The sequence below is a fragment of the Acinonyx jubatus genome, chromosome D1 (assembly GCF_027475565.1).
Source record: "Acinonyx jubatus isolate Ajub_Pintada_27869175 chromosome D1, VMU_Ajub_asm_v1.0, whole genome shotgun sequence".
NCBI lineage: Eukaryota > Metazoa > Chordata > Mammalia > Carnivora > Felidae > Acinonyx > Acinonyx jubatus.
In genome coordinates, this window is record NC_069390.1 from 90,118,887 (window position 1) to 90,144,923 (window position 26,037).

The following is a 26,037-nucleotide window of genomic DNA, read 5'->3' on the forward strand; positions in this document are numbered from 1 at the left end:
GCAGGCGGTGGGAGGGAGCTCCGTCCCTGGGTTTTGTTTTGTTTTGTTGAGTATTAAAACTTCCCAGAACATCAAACACATCCATATTCAAACGTGAATACCAAAACGCATCCCAAAGTTGAAAATGAATGTTACTTAGGATTATTCATTATTTTGGAATGTCCATCATTTTTGGAGTATTCACACCCTTGCTCCTCTCCATTAAGGAAGATAATTAAGAGTTGATTGTATTTGGGCTCCAAGACGGGAGAAATTCAGGACATTGCGATTTACTCCCTGTTGGGAACGACACCGGAAGCCATGAGAAGATTTCTCTATAAACACCGGGTCCGAGTTGTGGTTGCCGATGCAAAGTGGCATAAAAGTAACTCATCCTTAGTCAGGTAAGCATCCGACTCTTGATCTCGGGATCCTGAGTTCGAGCCCCACATTGGACTCCGGTACTGGGTGTGACGCCCGCTTTAAAAAAAATGTAAAACGTAGCTCATACTTCAAGACCAGACTGCATTATCCACACAGTGCACCCTCGCTTTTGTACCTGTCGGTGGCAAACAGCCATGCTGCACTACATGCGACACCTGGAGACCATCAGAACTGCACAGGACCTTCTGATTCCTTGAGCACGTCACAGAGGGACCTTGGGGTCCACTGCAAGGGGGCCAAGGGGCTGGACTCAGACGCCCCGCTTCACCCTGCCTGCCTCCGCCCACTTCACACACTGGCGCTCCATAGGAGATCCCACTGGCAAAGGATACCACGCACTGAAAAAAAAAGTGTGTAAACCACTGGCTTCGTCCAATGCCCTCACCGAGCCGTGAAGGAAACCCCGGTGCGCCCAGAGAGAAACAGCAGCCAGATCAAGGCAATACAATGACAGCCAAAAACAGAAAGAACCCCGTTCCCCTGACCCTGCGCTGTTTGCATTGAACAGAGCCTCCCAAATATTCACCAAAACCCACCTGCGGCAGGATTACCCAGGAAGGGGGTGGGGGGGGGGGGGAATGCAGACTCCTTGGCCTAGCTCAGATCTGCTCTCCCTGCATTTCTGGCTTGGAACCCAGGAAACTGCATTTTCAGCAAATTCCCCAGGTGATTCTTAGGCATAGGAGACTTTTAGAACAATTTCCCACTGGCAAGGTCTATACCAGGATAAAATGGTTGTTTTAAGATGTTTGTTTAAAAAAAAACAAGAGGCAAAAATGAGGTTTAAGGACACGATCTTCCTCAAACAGACCAAGTGTCCTTGGGAGATTTGCTTTTACTTCCACGTGACTCGGTTTTATTCTTCTTCAGCCGTGGGTCCTCCCCACTCAAAAATAAGACTTTGGATAAACCAGAACAAAGAGCCTTCCTTCCGGCTGAAAGGGAGGGACCTAATACACTGAGTCTAAATCCTACGTTTTACATGTGGGGAGTCTTAGAGAAGGGAAGTATCAGGCCCGAGGGCACACAGCTAAGAAGCAGCACAGGCAGCACCCGATGGTACCTTCTGAGCCTGGGTGCTCACCAAGAGGACAGCTTCCTGTGTCTTTACAGTATCTCTTCTAAAAGGGAACAGAGAGGGGTGCCTGGGTGGCTCAGTTGGTTAAGCGTAGACTCTTAATTTCAGCTCAGGTCATGACCTCACGGTTCGTGAGTTCGAACCCCACATCAGCCTCTGCACTGAAAGCACAGAGCCTGCTTGGGACTCTCTCCCTCGCTCTCTGCCCCTCCCCTGCTCACTCTCTGTCTCTCAATAATAAATAAACTTTAAAAATATTTTAAAAACATAGGGCGCCTGGGTGGGTCAGTCGGTTGAGCGCCCGACTTCAGCTCAGGTCATGATCTCGCAGTTCGTGAGTTTGAGCCCCACGTCGGGTTCTGTGCTGACAGCTCGGAGCTCGGAGCCTGCTTTGGATTGTGTGTGTGTGTGTGTGTGTGTGTGTGTGTGTGTGTGTCTGCTCCTCCCTACTCACACTCTGTGCCTCTGTCTGTCTCTCAAAAATAAACATTTTTTAAAATTTTTGAAAAAATTAAAAAATAAAAGGGAACAGAGATGCTGGACACCTTGGGGTCAGTCAGTCCACAGCCCTGCCTCCCAGTGGTTCCCACACTGATATGCCCTAAGAGGGTAACCATACGAGCTCAGTCTGCCCAAGGCCCAAGGCCTACACTTGCTTTCAAGCTAACGACCTAGCTCTGTCCTGCTCTTCAGCATCACCTCCTTTCTCTCATGCTGCTCCTCCCCTCCCCTAACAATGGTGTAGAGAGCACATACTCCTGAACATATAAGTGCCTGAGGCTCAGAGAAAGAAAGGGGCTTAGCCTGGGCCCCATGGTCAGCCTGCAGCAAGCCTGAGTCAGCATCCAGGCCTCCAGCTTTCATGGGCTGCCTGGAGCGTCTCCCCTCTATACTGTATACCCTCCCCCCACCGTCACCACCAAAGCCCACACAACTCTGCCCTTCCCATCTCGGTCAGACTCTGGGCTGACCGCAGGCAGGGATGGATGGGCTCCTTCACAGGTACTGATGCACCAGTATTTCCAGCAGCACTTATCAGCGTCTTCTTGGCATCCAGAACTTGGCTGAATGGATTGAGGATTATCTCTCCCTTCCACTAATGAGGACAGTGCAGGCTCTGGCCCGGGCCACGGGCTGATAATCAGTAGGTGAAGGATTTATAGTGACTTTGGAGTCACCCTGCCTCGGCCAGCCCCATTGCTCTTCATTAAAGACCCATGCTGTCCAGGACAACCTTGGCGGATTGTGCATCCTGACGAGAGGTGTGTGAGACCGGGAGAATCGCAGGCAAACCGGGCTGCCGCAGCTCAGACAAGGAGCGAGGGCAGGAAAGCGTGGCCTCCGAATTTCTGCCCCACATCCAGCCCTGGGAAGAGCAGTCTGGCTGTCCTGTGCAAGCCCAAATAAAAATCCAGGCAGTTTCTGGAACGTGTGTGATATTGGCAAGCTTCTCCTCACCCATGTGTCCAAATCAAGCTACTAGTGGCTGCAAATGATAATGTTGAGGGTGAAAGTGTTTTCAAGTCCCTCTCCCAGCAGAGAGGTCTAGAAGACACAATGGAGAGATGTCCCCCCGCCCCTTCCACCCCTGCCTTGTTCTTCCGGCTTCCCTGTTTGTATTTCCAGTCCCAATCCAAGGGAAGATAGGGTTGGGTGACCTCTTGCCATCCCGACAGGGCTCTAAGCCTATGCAAAGCTGATAGGAGTTAACTGTACCACCCAAGCCAGCTGTGCCCAAGACACCCAGCCTGGAGTAACCATGTCCCTCTTAGACAGCCACGTCAACATTCATAACTCTCCGTATCTGGAGATGAACTCCCAGGTCAACACCAAAAGGTGACGACCCATTGTAGAACCGCGTCTCTACTGCCTGAGCCAGGTAAATGCTCAGTAAGCGTGAGTTATTCACACCAGCTTCCCCCGGACCCACGGACCCAATTATACCCAGGACACCTTCTCCTGATGATTCGGGGCCCTTCTCCATCAACATATTTACAGCTGAACTCACTGCCCCCCAACACGCTTCCCCTCCTGATACAGAAATGGTTCCACAAGTAAGTCATCTGTTCCCCCTTCCCACCTGAGCTCTGTTGACAGCAAAATCTTTCTGATCAGGCTTCCCATCTTCAGATTATACTCCTTCATCCACCCTACTCACTGTCACCGCTGTGATCTTCCTAAAACTCAGATCTGAGCATGTGGGTCAGAACCCTTTGATGATTTCGCATCAAGTGCCAACTTCTTAGCCTGCATTGGAGGGCCTACACAGTCAGACCTACCATGATTCCCTAGACATGCGTCCTGCTGAACACCTGACATGCCCACGTGCCATGCACCCATCCTACAGGTTCGTAGTGATGGAAGCGGCTCTGTTGTGGAAGGCGTGCAGGGCTCTGGGTTCTTCACACATATCGTCCTGTTTAATTCTCACAAACAACCCAGCAAGCACTGGTTACTATTCAGATGGGGAAACTCGGGTTCAGAGGGCCTGAGGAACGTGCCCAGGGACACTCTGCAATGGCGGAGCCAGAGATCAAGACAAAACCATGCAGCCTCAGCTCTTATTCTCTGAGCACATTTTCTTTCTTTCTTTCTTTCTTTCTTTCTTTCTTTCTCTCTTTCTTTTGAGAGAGAGAGCATGAGCATGAGTGGGAGGGGAGCAGAGGGAGAGAGAAAGAGAGAGAATCCCAAGCAGGCTCCACGCTCTTAGTGCAGAGCCCAACACGGGGCTTGAACTCATGAACCGAGAGATCATGACCTGAGCCAAAACCAAGAGTCAGAGGCTTAACTGACTGAGCCACCCAGGCGTCCCATCCCTGAGCCCGTTCTGACCTCCATGCTCTATTCATGCTGTTTCCGATCCCAGGAAACATTTCCTTCTTGCCCTCATCTCGTTTACCCTTCGAGGCCACTTCAGAAGCCAAGCCTTCTGTGACTCGTTCCCTCCTTCCCTCAGAAGGAACAACGTTCCTTCCTCGGGACTTTACACCTCACTTTCGGCACTGACTGTGTAGCATGGTTATTCCGGTCCCTTGTGCACCTGTTTGTCTCCCCCGGGCTCTAAGCTCCTTGTCACAGAAAATACATCAGTCCCCACTCTGCATCCCCGCACCCAGCCAGAGGCCTTGGAGACATGGGGACCTGCCCCTGCCTGTGGCCGGCACCATCAAAGGTACCATTCCACTCTCCCTAACAACCAGCTTAATTAGTCAGTGGGCTCAGACATAACCCCATCACCCCCAGTCCTCTCCCTGGAGTAAGACATGACAAGGCATTCTGGAAACTTCCCAGAATTCATTCTCCTGGAGCTGGTCCTGTGCTGAGCAGCAGGAAAACAGCAGAAGTCCAAGACTTGGGCTTCCAGATGTGATCTATCTTGCCCTGGCCCCTTCCCACTCTGCCTGGCATTATTTCGTTACCAGCTAGGGGCCTCTGAGCTGGCTCCTTCCTCCTCTTCAGGGAAGAAGATTTCTGCTGGCTTCTGGGGATGGGGGCCGTTTCCTTTCATCTCCTATGAAGCAATTTGCATCCTCCAGGCTAGGAGAAAGCTGGCAATAAATATCCCCAGTACAAGTATGCTTAAAGCCTTCCCCAATTGGTCACTAATAGCAGAGCAGACGGCAACATTTGAGCCTTTTCTGCATGGCTGACCAGGCAGCTCCATGAGACTGACGTTGGCTGGGACCATGGCAATGACAGAGCTACAGGAGGCCCCAAATGCTCTCTCTCACCTGCGTGACTCATGGGAAGAAGCAGATTCTAATCAGTCCAACTTCAGATTTGCAGAGCCTCCCTTCCCAGCTCTGGGATCCTTCACTCCAGGTGCTGTGTGGCTCCCCTTTTGACAGTCCTGGGCTCGTGGATGGTGAGGCAAAGAAGAACAACCCTTTATGAAACACCTGAGTGTGCCAGGATCATTTATACATGATCCTCTACCTCATGGCAGCTTTGCAAAGTACGCATGTCACTTCCATTTTCCAGATGAGGAAACTGAGGCTGGGAGTGGGTGAGGAATGGGGCCCAGATCATATTGCTAGTGACGGGGCCAGAGTTCCTTCCCTGGCTTGCCTGTCCCTGTGTCCTTTCCACTATCCGAGACCCAGGCCCTGGCAGGTACTCAAAGCAGGTCCCTGAAGTTACTCATCACTCATGCTTTTCCTTGCACGTTTCTCCTAACCCAGAATGACACCTGTCCTCCACTGCATTCCCTATTATCATGATTCCTCCTCCAGGAAGCCTCTAGGTTTCCTTCCTCCAGCCCTCGTGCTTGCAGTAGGCCTTTCTCAACCCCAAAGAACTTTATGTGACCTCGCGAGGAGACTGAGCACTTTCTGCCTTGCAGCCTCGTGACTTGTGGCAAATGTGGCCATCCACACACTCGCAGTAAGTTTTTGCAGAATGTCCTGAGATTTGAAGCAGGCAGGATTTCACTGGGCTGCCCCACGCTCAGGCACAGGGGTGGTGGTGGCTGCTTCCCCAGGGCACTGGAGACCTTACTCCACCTGTTCCTGGGCCACTGGGCATCTCCAGGGCACCACTCAGCCTCTCAGAACCCTGCTCCTTTGCCAGTTTTCTCCCACTCTGAAGGAGCAGGATGAGGGTGGCTGTGTGCACGTGTTTGCAGAGCACTGGGCTCCTTAGAAGCCGGGCAATCGTTCCAGGTGGCCTAGCTCCTGCCCAGGTCAAGCTGGGATTAACCCTAAGGACAGTGGTCACCTCCCTTCCATCTGCTGCTAGAGCAAAGTCTTGGTCAAAGTGCCCAGTCAAGAGAGGAGACGGGGAGAGTGAGCCCCTCATGCCATCTCTGGACTGCCTCTGGTCTGACCGCTGAGCACAGACTGAAAAAAAAGGGATGTCAGGGACATGGGGACATCAGCAACCCTGCTTCCCATATCAAGCTCCAGTGCAGTGTGCACTGAGGCTTTCTCTCTTTGGTTACACTAACCCCAAACCTCATGTTGTTTGCACCAGCCCACGCTGACCCTGTGCGTATTCCCTCTCACCACCACCATGGAACCGCCAAATACCAGATCAGTGACTAGGGGAGAGGCACTAACACATACGCCCATAGAGGTATTCACCAAACACAGGACACTTAGAGTACCACAAGGTATCCCCCCAGGATCTGGGGTTGACAGTTATGGGTGGCAAGGGTGGGTGACCTGATCCTGACATTAAGGACCCTGACCACCATGTACATGGGTCCACTGGGCCCTCTTCCTACTTGTTACACACACACACACACACACACACACATGTGCGTGCACACACGTGTGCCTGCACACCACAGCACCCAGGCCCCCAGAGGCACTGCTATAAAAAACTCTCACCCTGAGTAATTTGGCCCTCACAGCCTCAGTCTTCCATTCAAAACGCCTCTTCCCTCCCCAAGAAATAATTAGGAATTGAGAGGTGATTTCAGGTCAAGGGCCAGAGGTGTATGAGCTCATAGAGAATCATGGGGTCTTCAGCACTTTAAATATTTTACTGGAAGACACTGGGGACCTCCCAGAGCCAGATGGTGATGGTTCATTCCGTGCTAATGTGTGCCGCATGTCCCCCAAAAGAGTCTAAGGTGCGGGGCTGTGTGGTCAGGGCTGGGAGGGGGTGGCCCCTTCAGGGAGCCTCGTGGGCTGATGGAGATGAAGGTGGGAGGAGAGATGGGAATCTGGGTGGTGGTGGGGGGCTTTGAAGAAAGCAGTGTGGGCAAATCGTGAGGAGGGAGAAGCTGACCTGTGAGGCTCCTGAGCAGAGAGCAGAAGGAAACAGCTGGCGGGAGGACGGGGCAGGCAGGGAGGCAGGAGGGGAGGTCTCTGAGCTGTGCTGTGGTGGGGGCGGGGGCGCTCTGCCCCAGGACCAGAGCCCTCCAGGGGCTTTCTGATGCCACCTCCCCGGGCCGGCTGCACCTGCACCTGTCCTTTTCAGCACGGAAGAGCTGAAAGCCCTCCTGCCACATGCCGCCGCTGTGTCACCCCCATACCTCCTCCCGCCTGCCAGTCACCAGCGCCTGCCTCGCTGCAGCCGTCCTGACTCAGAACCTGCCACATGGGGGGCACACATGGCTCATCAGGATGGGGCGTCAGAGCCCGCCCTCCTCTGAAACCTTCCCAGCCAGCTACCGCTCCTGCTTCCTGCAGTTTGAAGAGAAGGCCCCACCTGGCCTCCAGACTCTTGCTTCCCACCTGCTGAGCAGGTGGAGGGAGGTCTCCGTGCTGGGAGCCTTCAGAGCCAGGCTCTAATCCCCACTGAGCCACTGCAGGACCTTGAGGCTGGCACTTCTCCTCTTGAGCCCAGTAGGGAGAAGCACGTCCCTCCCAAGTTCAGTGTCCTAAAGGCCCAGCTGGAGTGTTGGGAAGGTGCCCTCTTGGCCTGAAAAGTCCGCAGCAGCCTGGGCATGCAGGGAGCGTGCAGGCTGCCCACAGTCCCCTCGGGGGCTCTGCAGGGCCTCTCCCTTCCTGGGACAGCCGACAGGAAAGTGTGCCCGCAGCCACCACTGGGACCACATCTCACTCCGTCTGACCCACCAAGTGTGTTTCCATCAGGCCCTCCCTTAGAGTTTCCCTTAGACTTTTCAGTCCTGGTCAGGGGCAAGAGAGCGTGCAGTCTCCGGTGGGTTCTGTGACTTCCCAGGGTCTCTGTGCTGACAGCTCAGAGCCTGGAGCCTGCTTCGGATTCTGTGTCTCCCTCTCTCTCTGCCCCTCCCCCACTCGCACTCTGTCTCTCTCTCTCTCTCAAAATAAATAAACATTTTAAAAAGATAAACATTAAAAAAATTTTAAAAAGAAAGTTAGCTATTAGTAATTCTACAACAATAAAAATATTATTTGTAATACATAACTAGTTATATGTATTTATATAATAACATAGTTCTATAGATAATGACTATTTACATAATAATAAGTACCAATAATTATTACACCTCCTGTCATTCCCCCACAGTGGCCAGTGCTGGACTCCACCCTGAACCCTGACTTAGTGTTGTTGACCACCAGCTGGCAGGAGGCTATGTAAACTTAGGGGAGAACCAAGAAATTGCTTTCCGCTCCGAAGATCCTCATCCTCTCTTTAGAGGGTCTGAGGGGAATGGTTGCGGGGTTGATTGGGGTGAATACAAGTTTATAAATAAAAATGCAAGCTCCAGACCCTTCATTTAATAACCAACATGGGATAGTGGCAAGAAAACAGGGTTTTCTTATTTAAAAAAAGACACTGGGGTCTGAATTATACCTGGGCCCATTGTGTGACCTTGAAGTGCACCTGGGCCAACTACATGACCTTGAATGACACCTGGGCCCACTGGGTGACCTTGAATTGCATCTGGACCCACTAGGAGCCTCCGTTCATCTGTGAAATGTAGATAGTAACACCTAACTAGCAAGAATTGGTTAAAGTAGGTCTTCCATGAATAATTCAGTTATTTTTATCCTGTAAAGCCTGACTCCTTGAGACGCTGTCCCTTTCCCCTGATTTCTCACTTCCCTCCTTCCGTGTAGTGTGCTCAGCACAATACCTGCCTAATCAGTACTTTATATCATAAAAACAGTTTTCCTTCATGACCGTAGATCTCAGGAGCCAAACTAGCATAGGTAGGCCACAAGGTCACAAGCTTGAGTTTATTTGCTGCTTACACACCGGACCAGGTGCTGAGAATACAAGATGAAAAAGACAGCCGTGGCCCCTACCCTCAAGAGTTTACCCTCCGTTTCTCATTTACTTCGGTTCCTTTCTGTGTCTGATATACAGTAAGTGCTCAATGAAGGTTTGGAGAAATTAAGGGAGATAAGAAGGAAGAAAAATGGGGAAGTAGGGAAGAGGGGAGAAGAGAGAAGGTCCCTCTTCGGTGACAGGCAGTGCCTAGAGATACAGGCAAAGCTCATGGAGAAGAACGTGGCCTTCGGTGCGGGCAGGGCTGGTCAGGGAGACCCTGGGAGAGGGGTGAGGGGTGATTCCAGAATGGTGGGACACTGGTGACATGGGACAACATGAGTGAACGGCCAGCACAGGTGACTATTGAGCACCGAAGGAGAAGGGAGTCAGATTTTGGAGAAGCCTGCCAGGTGCCTGTGGGCAGTGGGAAGCCGTTAGAGTTTCCACCCTTAGAAAAGGGAGAGCACATGAGGAAAACGGTGCCTTAGGAAGAACCCTCCAGGGCAGGACCTGAAGGCATTCACAGACTGTTGAAAGAAGCCAGGTTGAGGTGGTGAGGGCCCGGACTTTGGATTATAGCCATAGGAATGGAGAGGAAAGGGTGCGTCTGAGAGGTGCTGTGGGGGAGGGCTGGGCCACACTTGGTGATGGCGACAGATTGAAAACAAAGCAGGAAAAGGAGGTTACCCTGACTGCCAGGCTTCACTGCAGAAGAAGGCCAGGGGGCACAATGAGAAACTGAGGCAGAAATCCTGGGATGGATGGTGCAAGGGGTGTCGAGTCGGTGCAGCACATGCTCTGTGCCCACATCAGAGCCGTCTGGGTGTGGTGTGCGAACAGACGTTAGCTCCTGGAGGGAAGGACCACGTCGTATCTGTCTGCTTCTCACGAGACCGTGCGATGCCTGCCTGATACCAGGTCTCAATAAATGTGTGAATCAACAGATGTTCTCAAGGAGCTTCCTGGCTGCTTACCATACCACCCAGGAGGTTCTAGAAAAGATCCCAGGCTCATTTGCAGTTCACATCCTCAGAGTAGGAAAGACAGGGAGCAGAAAACGGGATATGAGGGACTGGGTGAAGACTACCTTTTGGGCAAGAAACGACAACGGGGGCTTGTCCACTATGTTCCTAGAGGCGCTTAAGCCTGAAAGAGAAGCCTCAAGATGTGCCCTATGGGTGAAAAGACAGCATGCCCCGTCCCTCCATGTCCCCTCCACCCACAGCACCGTGACTTTTATCTGCTGTAGAGAGTGACACTCCACTCATGATTCTGTTTGAAAAAGCATCTCATTGATTTGAAAGAAAAAATATTCCTAGTGGCTTGTATTTAATGCACAGAAAATAAAATTAGATTGAAAAAGGAAATTGTCAGAGCACCAATCCTTCCCTCCCAAAAAATGAATGGGTGAATAATGTCGTTTGAGTGGTGTTTCTGAGGCTGTTCTTCTGTGTATCTGTCTCCCCACCCTGCCCCACCCAGAGACATTCTTTTCATTTTATTTTATTTTATTTTTACATTTATTTATTTTTGAGAGACAGAGCATGAGCCAGGGAGGGGCAGAGAGAGAGGGAGACACGGAATCCGAAGCAGGCTCCGGGCTCTGAGCCATCAGCACAGAGCCCGACGCGGAGCCTGAACTCACAGACCGCGAGATCCTGACCTGAGCCGAAGTCGGATGCTTAACCCACGGAGCCACCCAGGTGTCCCAGAGACATTCTTTCCATAGAAAAGTCGAAGGGATCCAAACAGACCCCACGTGGGTGCCCAAAGCTCTCTGAAGCCTGGGGGTATGTTCTTCCCTGCCCCTCCTGGCTGCTCTCTGTGGGCTCAGGGCTTATCCTGGGGGATCTTGTAGCTGCCCCAACTCCTGGCTCTGAGACGCTATCCAAAGTGGGTAGTGACCACTCAGCGTCCTCCTCCAGGGCCAGTCTCCTGATGGCAGCCCCTCTTCTCCCTCAGGGCACGGCCCTGCTCCCACCCTCCGCTTTCCCCGCACCACCCAGGGCTCACCCCCACCCCACCCGCACCCCCTCGGGATGCTCCCTGTACCCCCATTCTCTGTTGTCCTCCCCCACACCCAGAGGAAGCGGGACTGGAGGTGGGAGAAGGTGACACTTCCCACTGCAGGCTCCACACCATTTGTCTGGGGCCCTTCTCGATCTAACCCCTCCGCCCCCAGCTGACAACCTGCTAATTCTGAGAACACAATCTCTGGCAGCCATTGGGGCTGTCTTGACACTGTCTTTCTCGCAAGAAAGATTTTGATATAAAAGAAGGAGCTGTGAAATCATCATCGAGCCAGGGAAAAAAGAGCCTCAGAAAGGAGTGCCCCTCCCAGCCCTCCCTTCTCCTCCCCTCCCCCCCCTCCTCCCCCACCTCCTCCTTCCCTGTCTCCCTTCTTCTGGCCTCTCCAACCCTCCCCTTTCCCTCGCCTCACCCAGTCCTCTTCAGCTTTCTCCAGCTACCTGCCCCCCTCCCCCACTTCTTTCTCTTCTCCCTTCTCTTTCTCCTTCTTTCTCTCTTGCTTTGGTGCCAGAAACGGTCTAATTACAACAGAGAACTTGAAGAGACTGAGAGGAAAGAAATAAATAAACCCACCACACATAGCTGATTAAAATGTCCTATGAAATCTAATTTGTAAAGCTCAAATCAGAATAAAAAGTGTTACTCCCACAATTCAGGGCCAATTTGATTTTTAATGAGACTCCTCAGAGACCCAGCCAAGATCTCATCAGGTTGTAAACGCGGCTACCTTCCCCCCTGCCATGAGTTCTCTGATGTGGATTCCGCGGCTCCTCTCGGGGAGCCCCCGCACCCACTTGGCCACCATGCCCAGCTTCCCTTGGGTTCTGTATATGTCAGTCACCCCCTTATTGGGGACGTCTGCTGCTAAGAGCATGGCCTTACCTGTGGTCCAAGCCTGGGGTATTGTGTCCCCAGGATGGGCAACACCTAGCATCCAGGACCTCCGTGTCTGTCCCTGACTCTCCCACGTTGGGGAGAAGAGGCCGTGGCAACAACCCGCCCACCAGGTCCACCTTCCCTCAGCGTGTATCTGTATCTGCCAGGCAGGGCGTGGGAAAGAACGCGGGCTTGGAAGCCACATGGACCTCCATCGAACCCCAGCTCCATCGCTCATTAGCTGTGTGATCTTGGGCAGCTTACTTTGCCTCTCTGATCCTGTTTACTTTGCCGTAAAATTGGGATATTTCTGCCCTGCAATGTAACTATGCAGGTAATGGAATGGAGGCCACTGTCGGGGGCTCAGGAAACGTCGGTGTCCTGTTGTCCGTTCGGCTGTGGCCTCCCGGGGAAGAGGGATCACATCACCCTGCTTCCTCAGCATTCCCCGCAGGACCAGCTTAGGGATCTGGGCACAGCACAGCTCAGCAGATGAAAACACGGTCTTCAGAGCCAGAAAGTCTTCGTCTACAGCCCTAGTCCTGCCGGGAGACAATTCCCAGATGATTTAGTTAACCTCCAAGCCCCTGCGAACTGGGGCTGGTGAGATCCGGGTGTGATGGTTACTGTAACAACTAAAGGGGATACACGCTCAGTATTTGCTAAGTCATCATCAAGCACAGCTTCTGTTCATATTTTTTACCTCCTCGGGCCTCATTTCCTCGTCCGGAAAACAGGGATCAAAATAGTAGCTACCTCATAGTTTGTTATGAAGATGAAAATAGTAAAGAGCTAGCATTTGAAAATCTTACAGCAACGCCTGGCATATTGCATGCACTGTGGGTGTGTTTGTGTAATAAAACATGAACTGGGGCGCCTGGGTGGCTCAGTGGGTTAAGCGTCCAACTCTTGATTTTGGCTCGCGTCATGATCTCACTGTTCGTGGGTTTGAGCCCCGCATCGGGCTCTGTGCCGACCGCATGAAGCCTGCTTGGGATTCTGTCTCCTTCTCTCTGCCCCTCCCCCACTCGCTCTCTATCTCTCAAAATAAATAAACACTAAAAAAAAAAAAAAAAAAAAAAATAGGGGCACCTGGGTGGCTCAATTGGTTGGGCATCCAACTTTGGCTCAGGTCACGATCTCACCGTCTGTGAGTTTGAGCCCCGCGTCGGGCTCTGTGCTGACAGCTCAGAGCCCGGAGCCTGCTTCGGATTCTGTGTCTCCCTCTCTCTCTGCCCCTCCCCTGCTCATGCTCTGTCTCTCTCTGTCGCAAAAATAAATAAAAACATTTTTTAAAAATTAAAAAAAAATAAAAATAAATAAAATGAATACATGAACTGACCTGCTGAGATGGCTCAGTGCCTTCTTGCTCTGAGGTGTCTAGGGGAGAGCTGGGGGTCACCCTGGCGATGTTCCCCCAGGTGACAGTGAGGCCAGAATTGGGTGTGCCATCGGAAAGAGAGGGACAAAGAGGGTGAGTCGAGGTGACTTCCAGCTCCTGCCAGCACACTCTGGACCACACTATACCACCACGTGTCCTGTGGAATTTGGCCATAGGCCCGAATTAAACAGTAATATTTTTCCCAGGTTCCCGGCTTTTTAAGCAAACCACACCACTCCCCCCCAACCTTGCCTTCTTGAGGCACCTCCCAAGGATGCTCGCAGCTGGAAGGCTCTCTCCTCCTCTGCCCTGTTGTGGCGCAAGCATGTGGCGGTAGGTAGGAGCCAAATGGAAAGTGGCAGAGATCGTCCCAAGCACGGCGGGCACGGCCTCTTTCGGGGCTGGGGGAGGCCGCCTCACAGTGTGAATGTGTGTTAAGGATGGATGAGCAGGAGGGCTGAGCCGAGAGCCAGCTGCTGAGAGCAGGGAATTAAGCAGGGGGCAGACAGGAAGTGCCGCTGGGCTGCAGGCAGGAAGTCAGATGCTGGCGAGGGAGGGAGAGAGAGCTGCTTATCCCCTGGGCCAACTGCTCTGCTTCTTAACTTGAGGAGAAGCCGTCCAGGCACTGCTCCCTGCATTAACTGACCCCTGTGCTTGTCTCCTTCCCAGGCCAAGTATACTCCTTCAGCCAGCAGCCCCAGGACCAGGCCGTGGTGTCGGGCCAGCCAGTGACACTGCTGTGCGCCATCCCCGAGTATGATGGCTTCGTTCTGTGGATCAAAGACGGCTTGGCTCTGGGTGTGGGCAGGGACCTCTCAAGTGAGTACCCCCAAGAGCTCCCTGGGAAGGCCTGGAACCCCTTCTCGCATGACCCACCCACCCCCCTGGGGAGAACCCCATCTTCATTGGTACTTGGAGATCAAATCTCCAGCTCTCGTGGAATATCCCCTGGTCAGAGTCAGATTAGGCAAGCCCTGGGCCCGGGATCCATGGGACTTCAAGGGCCTTCTGACTCCTGGTAAGGAATTACAAGTAAACCCTCAATTCCGGTGGTCGGTCCTGAACCTAATAGACTTTTGCTCCGGAAGGTCTATTCTAAAGTCAGACACGACTCCTGTAAAGTCACATTTCCAAAGGTAAAGTGTCCCCGTATCTGGGTCCAAAATGTATTCCCCACTTACATCACAGCCTGGCTTTTCCTAGCTCCCATCGATCAGAGGGAGCCAAATAAACTGAAAACTCACAACCAAACTGCTTGGTTTTAGGGGTTAGCATGTGATGGGAAGAAAAGAGAAGGAGCATTTAAAGTACAAACCCTGTTGAGCCCCCTGCCCAGGCAGGTGTCGAGCAGAGGTGTCCTAGTAGGCTCCTGTGGCTGGCATCTGACCTCCCTGCTCAATGCCACAGGCCCTGTCATCTGTTAACGACTGTGGGTGTCAGTCCTTAAGCTCATACAGATGTCTTTGCAGTCCATCCTCTCTCCCTGGGGAGAAAAAAGAATAGCATCATCCTCCTGGTCACTCAGCCCCCAGCAATTATCATTCTCCCCTGGGGGAAGTAAACATGGGACTGCTGGGTTTAGCATAACCTATAAAATTCAGAACAAGAGATCTGGGCGTCCCTGCCATTGGGGAACCGCTGAGGGTGGAGGTGTAGAAAAACATACGTATTCGACTGAGAAGTAGCTTTGCTTCTCTCGTGGCGTGCAGCTGCAGGAAAATAAAAATCGAAGTGCACTCGGGAACATGATGGTTGGGAAATTAATATTTTAAAATGTGAGTTATGTCTTGCCAAGAATGTATATTGAAACGTTATAGCCGTGGTCAATAGCATCGCTGGGTTAGAGTGCTGCAGCCCAGCTGAGCATGGGTAAAATACACAATAATATCTCCAAAATATACTGTGCTGCCGTGAAATTTAAGCATTATGGGAGCCAGTCAATTTCAGGGGTTCTGAACTTCCTTACCCTAGAGAAATCTGGGGGAATGATATCACCTTCCCAAACTAGAATCACTTATGCTTCACGTGGCTCTGAACTTGGTCCAGCATCTTTGCTACTTAAGGAGGTACTCTGGGTTCCTAGTCAGTGGTTTGCAGCCTTCGGTCAAGGACTGGGGTCTTTGGGCCGAGAGGTGGCCAAGAGGAAGCCCCAGGTCACCACAGATGTTCATCACCTCATGGAAAATTGACCTTCTGGAATCCATTCCATGAATGACTTTTGGGATCAGGATTGCGTCAATGGGGTTTTAAGGAACTGGGGTCGACTTCCTCTCTGATTTGACTCCATTGATACAAATAAGGCTGTCCCTGTCCTTGCAGAGCCAATAAATTCAAATTCCTGGGAAAGTATTTTCTGTGTTTGACCACCTGTCCCCCGAAAAAGCATCATGACAATAATGACAGAGACTCACATGCTCAATAAATACCGTTTGCTTCCCAGACAAGAAAGTGAGACTAACAGATCAAAATTCAATCCAGCAAGTATTCGCAGAGCACTTAATACTGCACAGCTTTTCCTGTGGGGAAACTGAGGCCCACAGTGGCTAGACTTTAACCTGCCGCAGGTCTGTCCTCTTCTGTTTTGACTATGTGGCCTGGCTCCAGCCACCAGCATTCACACCCTAACTGAAGATCTGTCTTTCTGGTCACAGAAGCTGGAAAAAACATTCAAAGGAAATGATTTATAAATATATGCCCTCATATTGATAGAACATTCTTCATCAAAGAAGCTCAAATAATTCTCAGACATTATGTCACAGATCTACAGTGATCTACAGGGAGAAAAAGCAGGATTTCTCCCCTTTATTTGACAGGTAAACAAAGTCACAAGTCTAGAAAGAAACTGATTCAAACATATACCGAACCTCAATGTGTGGGATCCTGGCTCCTAACCCCCCAAAACCCTAACACCCTGTCTGTTCTCACTTTTAAAGATGGGGACCTTTCTGGTTACCCTGTCTCACCGTCGTTTTCCTTTAAACCAGCATTTATGGGGATACCTAGGTGGCTGAGTCGGTTGAGCATCTGACTCTTGATTTCGACTCAGATCATGATCCCAGGGTCATCCCACGCTCGGTGCGGAGTCTGCTTGAGATTCTCTCTCTCTCTCTGTCTCCCTCTGCCCCTCTCCCCCACTCATGCTCTCTCTCTCTAAAAAAGTTTTTTTAATAAATAAATAAACCAGCATTAATAGACTTACTGTGTGCCACACACTTAACATGGATTGTCCCAGTTAATCTTCACCATGGGATAGTGGTGACGAAGCACAAAGAAGTTAAAGTAACTTACCCAAGACAACAGAGCTAGGAAGTAACAGAGTTGGCATTTGAGCCCAGGCACTTTGACTGGAGAACCCAGATTCCCCAACATCTTGCTTCCCCTGAGGGCAGCAAGAGAGAGTAATGATACTGTGGAAGGAGCTAGAACTTGCTCAGAATCTATGCTTCTGGGCCTGTGTTTTCCAAAGATGCTGCCAGTCCTTGCGAGAGCGTCTCAGCTCGTTGCCTAATTAGGCAAATACAAACAAACCCATCACTGATGTTTTCAGCAGCTCATGAGAGCGAAATCCTGCTGCTGATAGCCTGCAAGACAACAAAAACACAAGCTCCAGCCAAGATGCCTGCAGGAGACCAGGGACTAATCAAGGACAGCGGGATCCAGAGGCTGGGCCGGAAGGGTTGGGGGCGGTGAGCCAGCTACGTTGAGGGCAGCAGCAGGGAGAGGGCTGGACTGGAACCCATTCCCAGCCCCTCCTCCTGGCCCTGGGGTGAGCCAGCTTAACTTACCTGGGCTTCTTCCCAAAGCCCAGCAGAGGGCAGGAAGGGCGGGCAGGAGGGGAGGTGATGCTCTTGGGGGTAGAGCTGATTGCCCTGTGAGCATGTCTGGCCAGGCCAGAACAGCTGGGCAGGACGGGCCGTTTGGTTGCACGATGGGGACGATGGAGCCATGAAGACATGAGATGAAGGGCTCAGCCACACAGGAAGCCCCCAGAATACTTACTGGGAAGGATCACCTCTATCTCCCTGCCGAGGAATGAGTGCCTGTGACCCCTGTACAGCTCACCTTTGGGGAGCCCTGCCCTGTCTCTGCAAGACCCTTAGCTTATGATGGGAGGGGTTAGAGCTCCAATATTCCATCTAGAATAGAAATCTCCTCTGCAGTGCTCCTAACAGGTGATCACCAGCATCTGCTTGGCTACAGCCACTGATGGGGACCTCATTACCACCTGTGGCAGCCCAGATCCTTGTGGGACATTTCAAATTGTATTAAGAATATTCCAAAGTATTTCCCCATGTGGTGCTAATGCAATCCCTGGGAGCTACTTGAACACATCTAATCCACACTTAGAGACTGAAATACTGGAGAGCTGTTGCATAGCCCAGTCTCTCTGTTTCCGTCTCTCTCTCTGTCTCTCTCTCTCTCTCAACTTGCTTAAGCCCTCATCTTCTCTTTAAAAAGCCAGATATGGCGAGCCCCCTCCTCCTGTGGCACATTTCTGAGAATTCACACTGTTCTGGTGAAGGTCTTTCAGAAAGAGGAGTGGTTTGGGCTGCTGGAGGGTGGGTGGAAGGAAGAGAGCAGGAGGAAGTATCTGTAAGAGGCTGGCGGGGGGAAGGCAGAGCTCAGGTATGGGCACGATGGAAAAGAGACCCTTCTGGGAGAGACTATGGAGGTCTAGGGCCCAAGGCCTGGGCCAGAGGACCTGCCAGCCACGACTTGTGTAGGCATTTGCATTCACCCTACACAGCAGCAGGAAAGCTGATTAATGTTCTCATTCTCAAATTTTTATTTATCCATTATGCATCGCCAGTAGTGTAGGGGACCCCAAATTCCTAAGTGTCCTGAGTACCTCGTAAGTGCTTAATCAGGTCCTGGGGTCTGGGGTAGGTAGGAGGAGTGACCAGAAAAGTACCCTTTATGGTTCAAAAGGGCCCGAGGATCCCAGGCATTGGTAGGATGGGCTGGGATTTCTACTTGCTGTCCATCCTGAACAAAACTTTCCCCCCAAAGTCATTCTTGATTCTGTTCCAGAGATTTCTGGTTTCTTCTCTCTCTCTTTCTTACTCTGTCTGCTCTCTGTGGCTCTCAGCCTGGGTCTCTCTGTCTCTCTGTGTGTCTCCTTATCAAAATGCATGTCTGCTTGGTAAACCGCAGGGCTGAGCGCACCACTTTGCAGGGTATTGTCCCCGCTGTGTCTGCCCACACTTGGTATTTCCATCTCTGCTCTCTCCTTCCTCTCTGATAATAGTTCCTCCAACATTCCTGAACCTACACACACACACACACACACAGTTTAAAAGCCAGGGAAAGCTCTCGTTTTTTTCCCCTTACACCAAGAACGGCCCCTCCTCAGATGTCCCACCCCCTCCCCTATTTGTCCTGAATGCCTCCTCCACCCCGGCCCCGCCCCCCTTGACCTGCCTGCTGTCTCCACAGGTTACCCACAGTACCTGGTGGTAGGGAACCACCTGTCAGGGGAACATCACCTGAAGATCCTGCGGGCGGAGCTGCAAGATGATGCCGTGTACGAGTGCCAGGCCATCCAGGCCGCCATACGGTCTCGCCCCGCACGCCTCACCGTCCTGGGTAAGAACCGTTGACACTCGGGGGCAAAGATGCTACGGGAAGCACACGGGCTCAGCTCCAGAAGGGCATCTCCACGGGACAAGCCCCAAGGCGTTATCCCACGCGGCTCCGTCCACTGCCGCCCCATGGTGGCAGTAACCCCCCTTCTCCCCCAAGAGAGGGAAATTAGGCCAACGCTAACTGACCTGTGACCCTGTCCAACCCCAGTGTGTTTGATTCCAGCTGAAGGGGCTCCTGAATGCTTATTTGTTCAATCAGGAAGCGCATTCTGCATGCACGATGGGTGTCAGACCCTGTGCTAGGCAATGGAGATACAGAGAAGACCTATGACACAGCCTCCACATCCTCGAGCCTGAGTCCCGTTCTTTCTGGGTTGACTTCCCAGTAGGTGCTAACGAAGCGTGATTTCAGCATCGCCTCCGCCTCACCTGTTCCTTCCCCACCCTTCGCTGCTCCCTACGAACCCCAGCTCCTTTCCTAAATCATCCCTGGGAGAATTCATTTCAGGCCCTTATCCCACATCAGACCTCCGCTCCTTGGTCTTTCTCCATCTTGGTTTCCCAGGATCCCAGTACCCCCTGGGACTGGGCACTGCCTGAGAGGTCCCCATTCCTTCACTCAGGCAGACCTGCCTGAACACAAGTGAGTGAGCTCACCTGCCTCTTAAACTGCCTCATTCCGATTTCAAGTGCAGCCCCGTCAGCTCCCTCCTCCGGCCAGATGTTACTGAGGACCAAGTCCCCTGGGAACGGAGCCGTGCACATAAGGCATAATAGCAAACATGTGCATACGTTTTACAGGACCTCTCAAAGCACTTCCCCTTATGTTATCACCTCAGCTGTTCTGCGCAAGGCTATGGCACAGGGATTGTTGCCCCAGATGAGAAATTGAGGCTCAGAGAAGCCAAGGGCCCCGCCCGGGGTCTCCCAGCTAGGGCTCCCACACCATCGCACTGCCTCCTCGGTGAGTCTCCTCTAGGCCAGGTGTGGGACAGGGCACACGCAGCGAAACAGGGGAGCCTGGGCTCCACCCTGCCCGCCTCTTAGCTGCTGCTGTCGAGGTTTAACAACAGGGTCGGCAGCTGGGGTTCTGCCTCCTCACCTGATAGATAAGGCGCATGGCTGCTCAGGGATGAAATATTTAACAGCGTGTCAGGTTATCTTCAGATCTACACGACAGCACACAGGGCAGATTATCCCAAGCACGGCAACAAGTCCCGGAGGACCACTTACCAGGCTTGGCTTCTTGAGACAGGAGGCAGAGCTCAGGGCCAACCTCAGAAACCTCCCTCCACCTCTGAGTCTCTTCTTGGCCTGGGATGAAGGAAAGAAAACACACCAGGTCTGGCAGAGTAAATAAGCTGGGATAGCTTGGTCCCGAATGGGGTCCTGAATGGGTCCAGAAAAGTAACAACCGGGCATTGTAAAGGAGAGGCAGACATCTTCTTCATTCCCGAGATGGGGCTAAAAACAGAACGGGTCTACAGTTTGGTGTGGAGGCTGAGGGAGGAGAGCAGGGGGATTTAGCGCCTAAGTGATTTTCTGGGTTTTTTGGGTACTGAACAATGCCGGAACAGATTTGTTAGCGCAGTTATAAGATCATCCTCTCCAAGGGTTACTCAGCTCCCCATCCTTAGAAGGATCCGCCTTTTGCTGCCTTGTACCCCTTCTAGAAGGTACCAAAGGATGCTAAATCGAGAAGATTCTAAGCACTGCCCACCGCTGACTTCACGTGTATTCAGGACCTACGCTAAATAGAGACGGACCTCGTTCTCAAGTTCTTGTCCTGGCCTCAGAGCTTTGCCCGCTCACACTCCACCATTCACAGCCTCCCTCCTCTCTGCTATCTCGAGTCCAAATTATTCCGTGTTTTACAGATGAGGAAATTGAGACTCAGAGAGCAAAGCCACTCACGGCTTCATTACCACCCAAAATAGACTCCAGATTTTCCAACTCCAAACCAGTGCTGTCTGCATGCCCAAGTGCCAACAGAATTTCCTTTGTCTGGTTGCTTAAGAGCCGGGCTCCTGAGAGCGGGGCCTTGGAATCTGATCTGAACATCAGTTTTGTCTTAGGTCACTCCTAAAATGCACTCATTCCCCCGTCTCGCTCTGGTTGGCAGTGCCTTCTGGGCACAGAGCTGGCTTGTGCGGGGGAAAATGTTTACAAGTCTGGAAGGCAGTGGAAGAGGAAGAAGGAGGAGTTTCCAGGTGACCCCAGACGATGAGCCTGGTGGATTCTGGAGAGCCGGAAAGGGACCTTTCCTTCAGACTCTACTGACACCACTCCTAACAAACTAAGCTGAGGCAAGAAAGAGCTGCCCCAGGCTCCGCCTCCAGCCCTTCCTGACCACCCTGGGTCCCCACCCCTGAGCTGGTCCTTCAGGTCCGCACCCCTAAACCGGCTCTGTGGGTCCCTACCCCTCTAATGGCCCAACAGGTCTGTGCCTGAGGCACCCAGCCTGGCTGAGTTTCTTTTTTTTTTTTTTTTTTATTTTTTTTTTAACGTTTATTTATTTTTGAGACAGAGAGAGACAGAGCATGAACAGGGGAGGGTCAGAGAGAGAGGGAGACACAGAATCTGAAGCAGGCTCCAGGCTCTGAGCTGTCAGCACAGAGCCCGACGCGGGGCTCGAACTCACAGACCGCGAGATCATGACCTGAGCCGAAGTCGGCCGCTTAACTGACTGAGCCACCCAGGCGCCCCTGGCTGAGTTTCTCTATAATATACAGCCCCATCTGCTGCCCTGAAGAGAAGCCCTTCTTGCAGAAGCTGACCCAGCCTTCTGGAAGGGGAGCTCTGGTCTGCTCCCAGTGGTGAATAGACAGAGCAGCTATAGCGGGAAGGGGTGTTTTCTACCCTGGCCAGCCAGCTTCCCAACCAAGACCCCATCTGCTTTGCTGTGACATCTCAGCCCGGGAAAATGTCCCAGCCAGTTCCCCGGCGGGGGGCTGCCTTCCCTGTGTTCCAGGAATGAGAGAGCTTCCTAATTTAGTCTGTATTTGCCTGAGATAGATTTTTAATTAAATAAAGTAAGAGCCTGATTAGAACCTGCGGAAGATGTGAGAACAGAATCAGATGGTATTCCAGCAAAATTGCAAAGCAAACACTTTGGCTGGAACAGAGGGAGACCCCTGGGGGTCTTCCATCAAAGCACCAAGTGAGGAGGGCAAATACGAGAGATTATATAGCCAACAGATGTGCATTGTTAAAATGTGCATCTGCCGGCAGCCTGCTTGGAGAAGCCAGAGGGCCAGCTCACAGAGCCTGCTCGGGGAGGGCGTGGGGACCCAGCCCCAGCAGCCAAGCCTAGAGTCACAGACACATTAATTAGCCTTGTGTTTCCAGCTCTCAGGTGCAATCAGGCAAGGAGCAACTTCGAGCTGAGCGTTTGCTACCCTGGGAGGCAGAGGGAGGGAGCTAGGGGACCAGGAGGGGAGGAGAGGGAAGGGGCAGAGCTTGTGAGGCTGAACAAGACAAAGACTCCCGGGGCAGGTCGAAGTTAATGGCCAGGCTGCACTCCCTCTGTGGCACAGAGGACCATGCCTTGACTCTGGAGACAGGCATCTTTCCATACGCAGAACATCTCAAGACTCACGGTATCACAGAGCAGCGGACTTGGAGACAGCAATCGTGGTCTTGCCACTAAGCAGGTGTGTGATCTTGCCCTGTTGCCCAGCCTCTCTGGGTCTCAGTTTCCTCATCTGTAACATGAAAGTGGTGATAAATAAGACGGCCTCTAAGGACTGTCCAGCCCCCAGGGTGCCTGGGGGGGCTCAGTCAGCTGAGCGTCCGACCTCGGCTCAGATCACGATCTTGTGGTTCGTGAGTTCAAGCCCCACATCAGGCTCGCTGCCGTCAGCACTGAGCCCGCTTTGGATCCTCTGTCCTCCTTTCTCTGCCCCTGCCCCCGCCCCACTTGCACTCTTTCTCTCTCTCTCAAAAAAAATAAGCATTAAAAATAATAATAAAAAAATAAAGAACTGTCCAGCTCCCAAAAAGCCTACAATACGGAGTCAACCTTGCTGCACCAACTAGTTTAGGAAAATGGTCCGTCCCCACCGCTGGAACCAGAATTCAGGTGGTGAGTGCAGCACCGTGGACAGCATCCCACTTTGAGTCCCCAGAGGGGACCTCCCAAAGTCCTGCCCAGCCCTGGGGTTCTGGACTTGACTGTACACCTTAACCCCACAGTCCTCCCTCTGTAGCCAGCTTCCCGCATACCCAGCCATGTCTACAGGGACCCCACTTAGGTGGACATCACAGGACCCCCCCTTGCACATGTGCAAAGCTGCGGTGTAGGAGGAAGAGCCATGGGCCGGAAGCAGAATACCTGCACGCGGCTCACCGTGTGTGTGACCTTGGTGAGGCCCTCAGAGCTCCCACTGGGCCTCTGGTTCAACTCTCTATGACCAGCTCTGAGTATAGGGTAGGCCCTCAATAATACTGGGCGGTTTTTAAAATAAATGAATGAGTGAGTGCGGGAATGAATGCGGTTTCTCATTCTTATCTGTAAAATGAGGATAAGAAAAACACCAATCTCCCAGAATCGTTGTGTGCACCAGACTAACACATACACCCCAACGCTAAAGTGCCATATGCTTGGAAGTTTCATGCACGTGCACGCAAGTATGCGTACATGCAGGCTGCTCCTGCAGGAGCCCCCCGGTTCACAAATATCTAAACTGTTCCATGGCCAGAGCTGTAAGGATGACACTACATTTGGTCTTTCTAACTGCCTGAAAATTTGAGAAGCGAGGACCCAGGGCAGGGAGGAAATGGAAGCCAAGGTTTTGATCAACAAGTATTTACTGAGCAGCTATTATGTACCAAGAAGTCATCTAGACACGAAAGATTCATCAGTCAATGAAAAAAAAGGCCAGCCTTGCCCTGGTGGAGCTTGTGTTCTAGCAGAGAGAGAGAGAGAGAGAGAGAGTCAATAAACAACAAACACAGTAATTACGTAGGTATGTAGGATGTCAGATGGTAACGAATGCTTCGAAACAGAGAAACAGCAGGGTGAAGGGGACTGGAAATAGGAGGGGGAGGATGGTGGATGGCAGGTTAATTATTAAAAAGGGTGTTTTCCTAGTCTTCCTCCCCATTTCCCTCATCTTCCTGGCCCGTTCTAATATTAACTCTGCTGTCTCGTGGCTCCCATTAGAAACAAAGCTTTCTAAATCAACATGAATTATTTAATGATGGAGACTAAGCCAATCCAAATAAAGAGGGCGTCTTTAAAACGATGTCAAGCTCCAGACACTGACGGGGCAAACAGAGAAGGCCCAAATGGGTCCCTGAGTTTGCAGAACCGCAAACTCTCCTACACCTCCCCACCAGGGGAGCTTCAGGGCAGAGGTCTCCTAAATCTTGGGTATTGGCAGCACAGCCCCCCTTCCCAATTCCCAATCCCCTAATCTCCTGGGTGGGTGGGTCCAGAGAAAGACCGTGAATAACTCAGGTCATACAACAAGGGAAGGCAGAGCTGAAACACAGCCCGAGAGCACCGGCTTCTCAAACTGTTCTTCCAAAAAATGGCAAGAAACCCGGCCACAGTCACCCTGTCAGTAGGGGACAGTCTGTCTCCTACAGCCCTTCTTTAGGAGGTGAGAAAGCACCTCCACAGAACAAAGCCCAAGCCCCCTGCATGACGCATGGCGGGGGGGGGGGGGGTGCCTCTGAGGCCTGCCCTCTGCTTTCCCCTAGCCCCTGCTCCAGCACCCCCTTTGTGCCAGGGACAGCTGCCAGCCTGCAGCTCCCTCCACTGCCCACACTTCTGTGCCTTCCCTCCTGTGTGCTTCCGCCTGGACTGTCCTTCCCACGTTTCTTCCCTTGGCCAACTCTTGCTCCCCAGTCAGGATTCATCCTAGACATCACCTCCTCCAGGAAGCCTTCCCTGAACCCCACAGGGCCTGGCTGTCCCACTTGGTGCTCTCTTAGCCTTCCAGATTCATCCTAGACATCACCTCCTCCAGGAAGCCTTCCCTGAACCCCCAGGGCCTGGCTGTCCCACTCGGTGCTCTCTTAGACTTCCGTCCACACCTCAGTCACAACACTCGACACATTATATTGAAAGGAACTATTTCCATGTCTGCCTCCCCCTGTTTCCATGTCTGGGTCTCTCGGCACCCTGCATCTGTCCCGCCTAGTAGAGCCTGCAGGCTTGTCCTATGCAGGTGCTCAGTAACGGCCATCACGTAACTGTAGCAACGGGGTTTGGGCCAAGCTAGAGGGAGTTTGCACTGAACCTCATCCTGGAGAACAGTACCTGGCAGATACTAAGCCCTACACACAAGTAACAGTTGCGTCCTGTCTTGCCGCGCTGTGTTATGCTGTGTTTAGGGGGCAACACGGCTTCGCGGTAAGAGCCCCGACTCTGAACGCCAGATTGCCTACACTGGAAACCTAGCTCTGTCACTTTACCAGTGCTGCGACCTTGGACGAATCACCTAACTGCTCTGTGCCTCAGTTTCCTCGTGTGTAAAATAGACGAATAATCATATACAATCATATTGAAGAAGGAATAATGCCTTCTTACGGTTATACAGAAGATTCGATGGGATAATTTCTCAAAACCGTGCCTGGGAAGCAGCAGGAAGGCATATAAGTACTGGCTTTTTTATCGTACCTGTTGTGGCTGTTATTACTATTATTCTTGCAATGCTGAGCAACACCAGCAAGCGACCCTTCCTTCCTGGGGGACCAGGCTCTGTGTCCTAGAGAAGCTTTGCCATCCAGCGCACAAGGCAGCAAGACGCGATTCCTGCAGGCCCCTCCCGGCTCGCACGCCTGGGAAGACAAGCAGAATTGATTTCCTTATCTCCTTATTAAGCATGTTTTGCCTGGGCCCCGGCCTGGTCTTAGGTGCCGTATCTCATTTGTGCTGCATGCCTGCTTCCTGCCACATTCATTACCCTGCAATCACCCCCCAAATGGGGGCAGCAAACAAGCCAGGGATGGGAGAGAGGAGCAAAGAAAGCATCCTTATCTCCTGAAGTTCCAGACGGGAGCTGGTGTCG

At 52.1% G+C, this 26,037-nt stretch overlaps 1 protein-coding gene and 1 long non-coding RNA gene across 8 annotated transcripts in view; one reads left to right on the plus strand and one right to left on the minus strand.

Moving 5' to 3' along the window:
- KIRREL3 (kirre like nephrin family adhesion molecule 3) overlaps positions 1-26,037 on the plus strand; it is a 550,840-nt gene that overhangs the window by 442,164 nt on the left and 82,639 nt on the right. For all 6 annotated transcript variants that reach the window (XM_027036894.2, XM_027036896.2, XM_027036895.2 and 3 more), the window contains 2 exons: positions 14,103-14,252; positions 18,870-19,019. In XM_027036894.2, the coding sequence (XP_026892695.1) occupies positions 14,103-14,252; positions 18,870-19,019 (300 nt within the window). The remainder of the gene's footprint in view (positions 1-14,102; positions 14,253-18,869; positions 19,020-26,037) is intronic.
- Positions 11,651-18,699, minus strand: LOC113593244 (uncharacterized). 2 transcript variants are annotated; one of them, XR_008290575.1, is made up of 4 exons: positions 17,219-18,699; positions 16,722-17,014; positions 13,395-14,916; positions 11,651-12,580 (listed from the first exon to the last, which is right to left on the minus strand). It is a non-coding gene; the product is annotated as an uncharacterized LOC113593244 (long non-coding RNA). The 2 variants fall into 2 exon arrangements; XR_003413338.2 differs by having other exon boundaries at positions 11,651-12,687.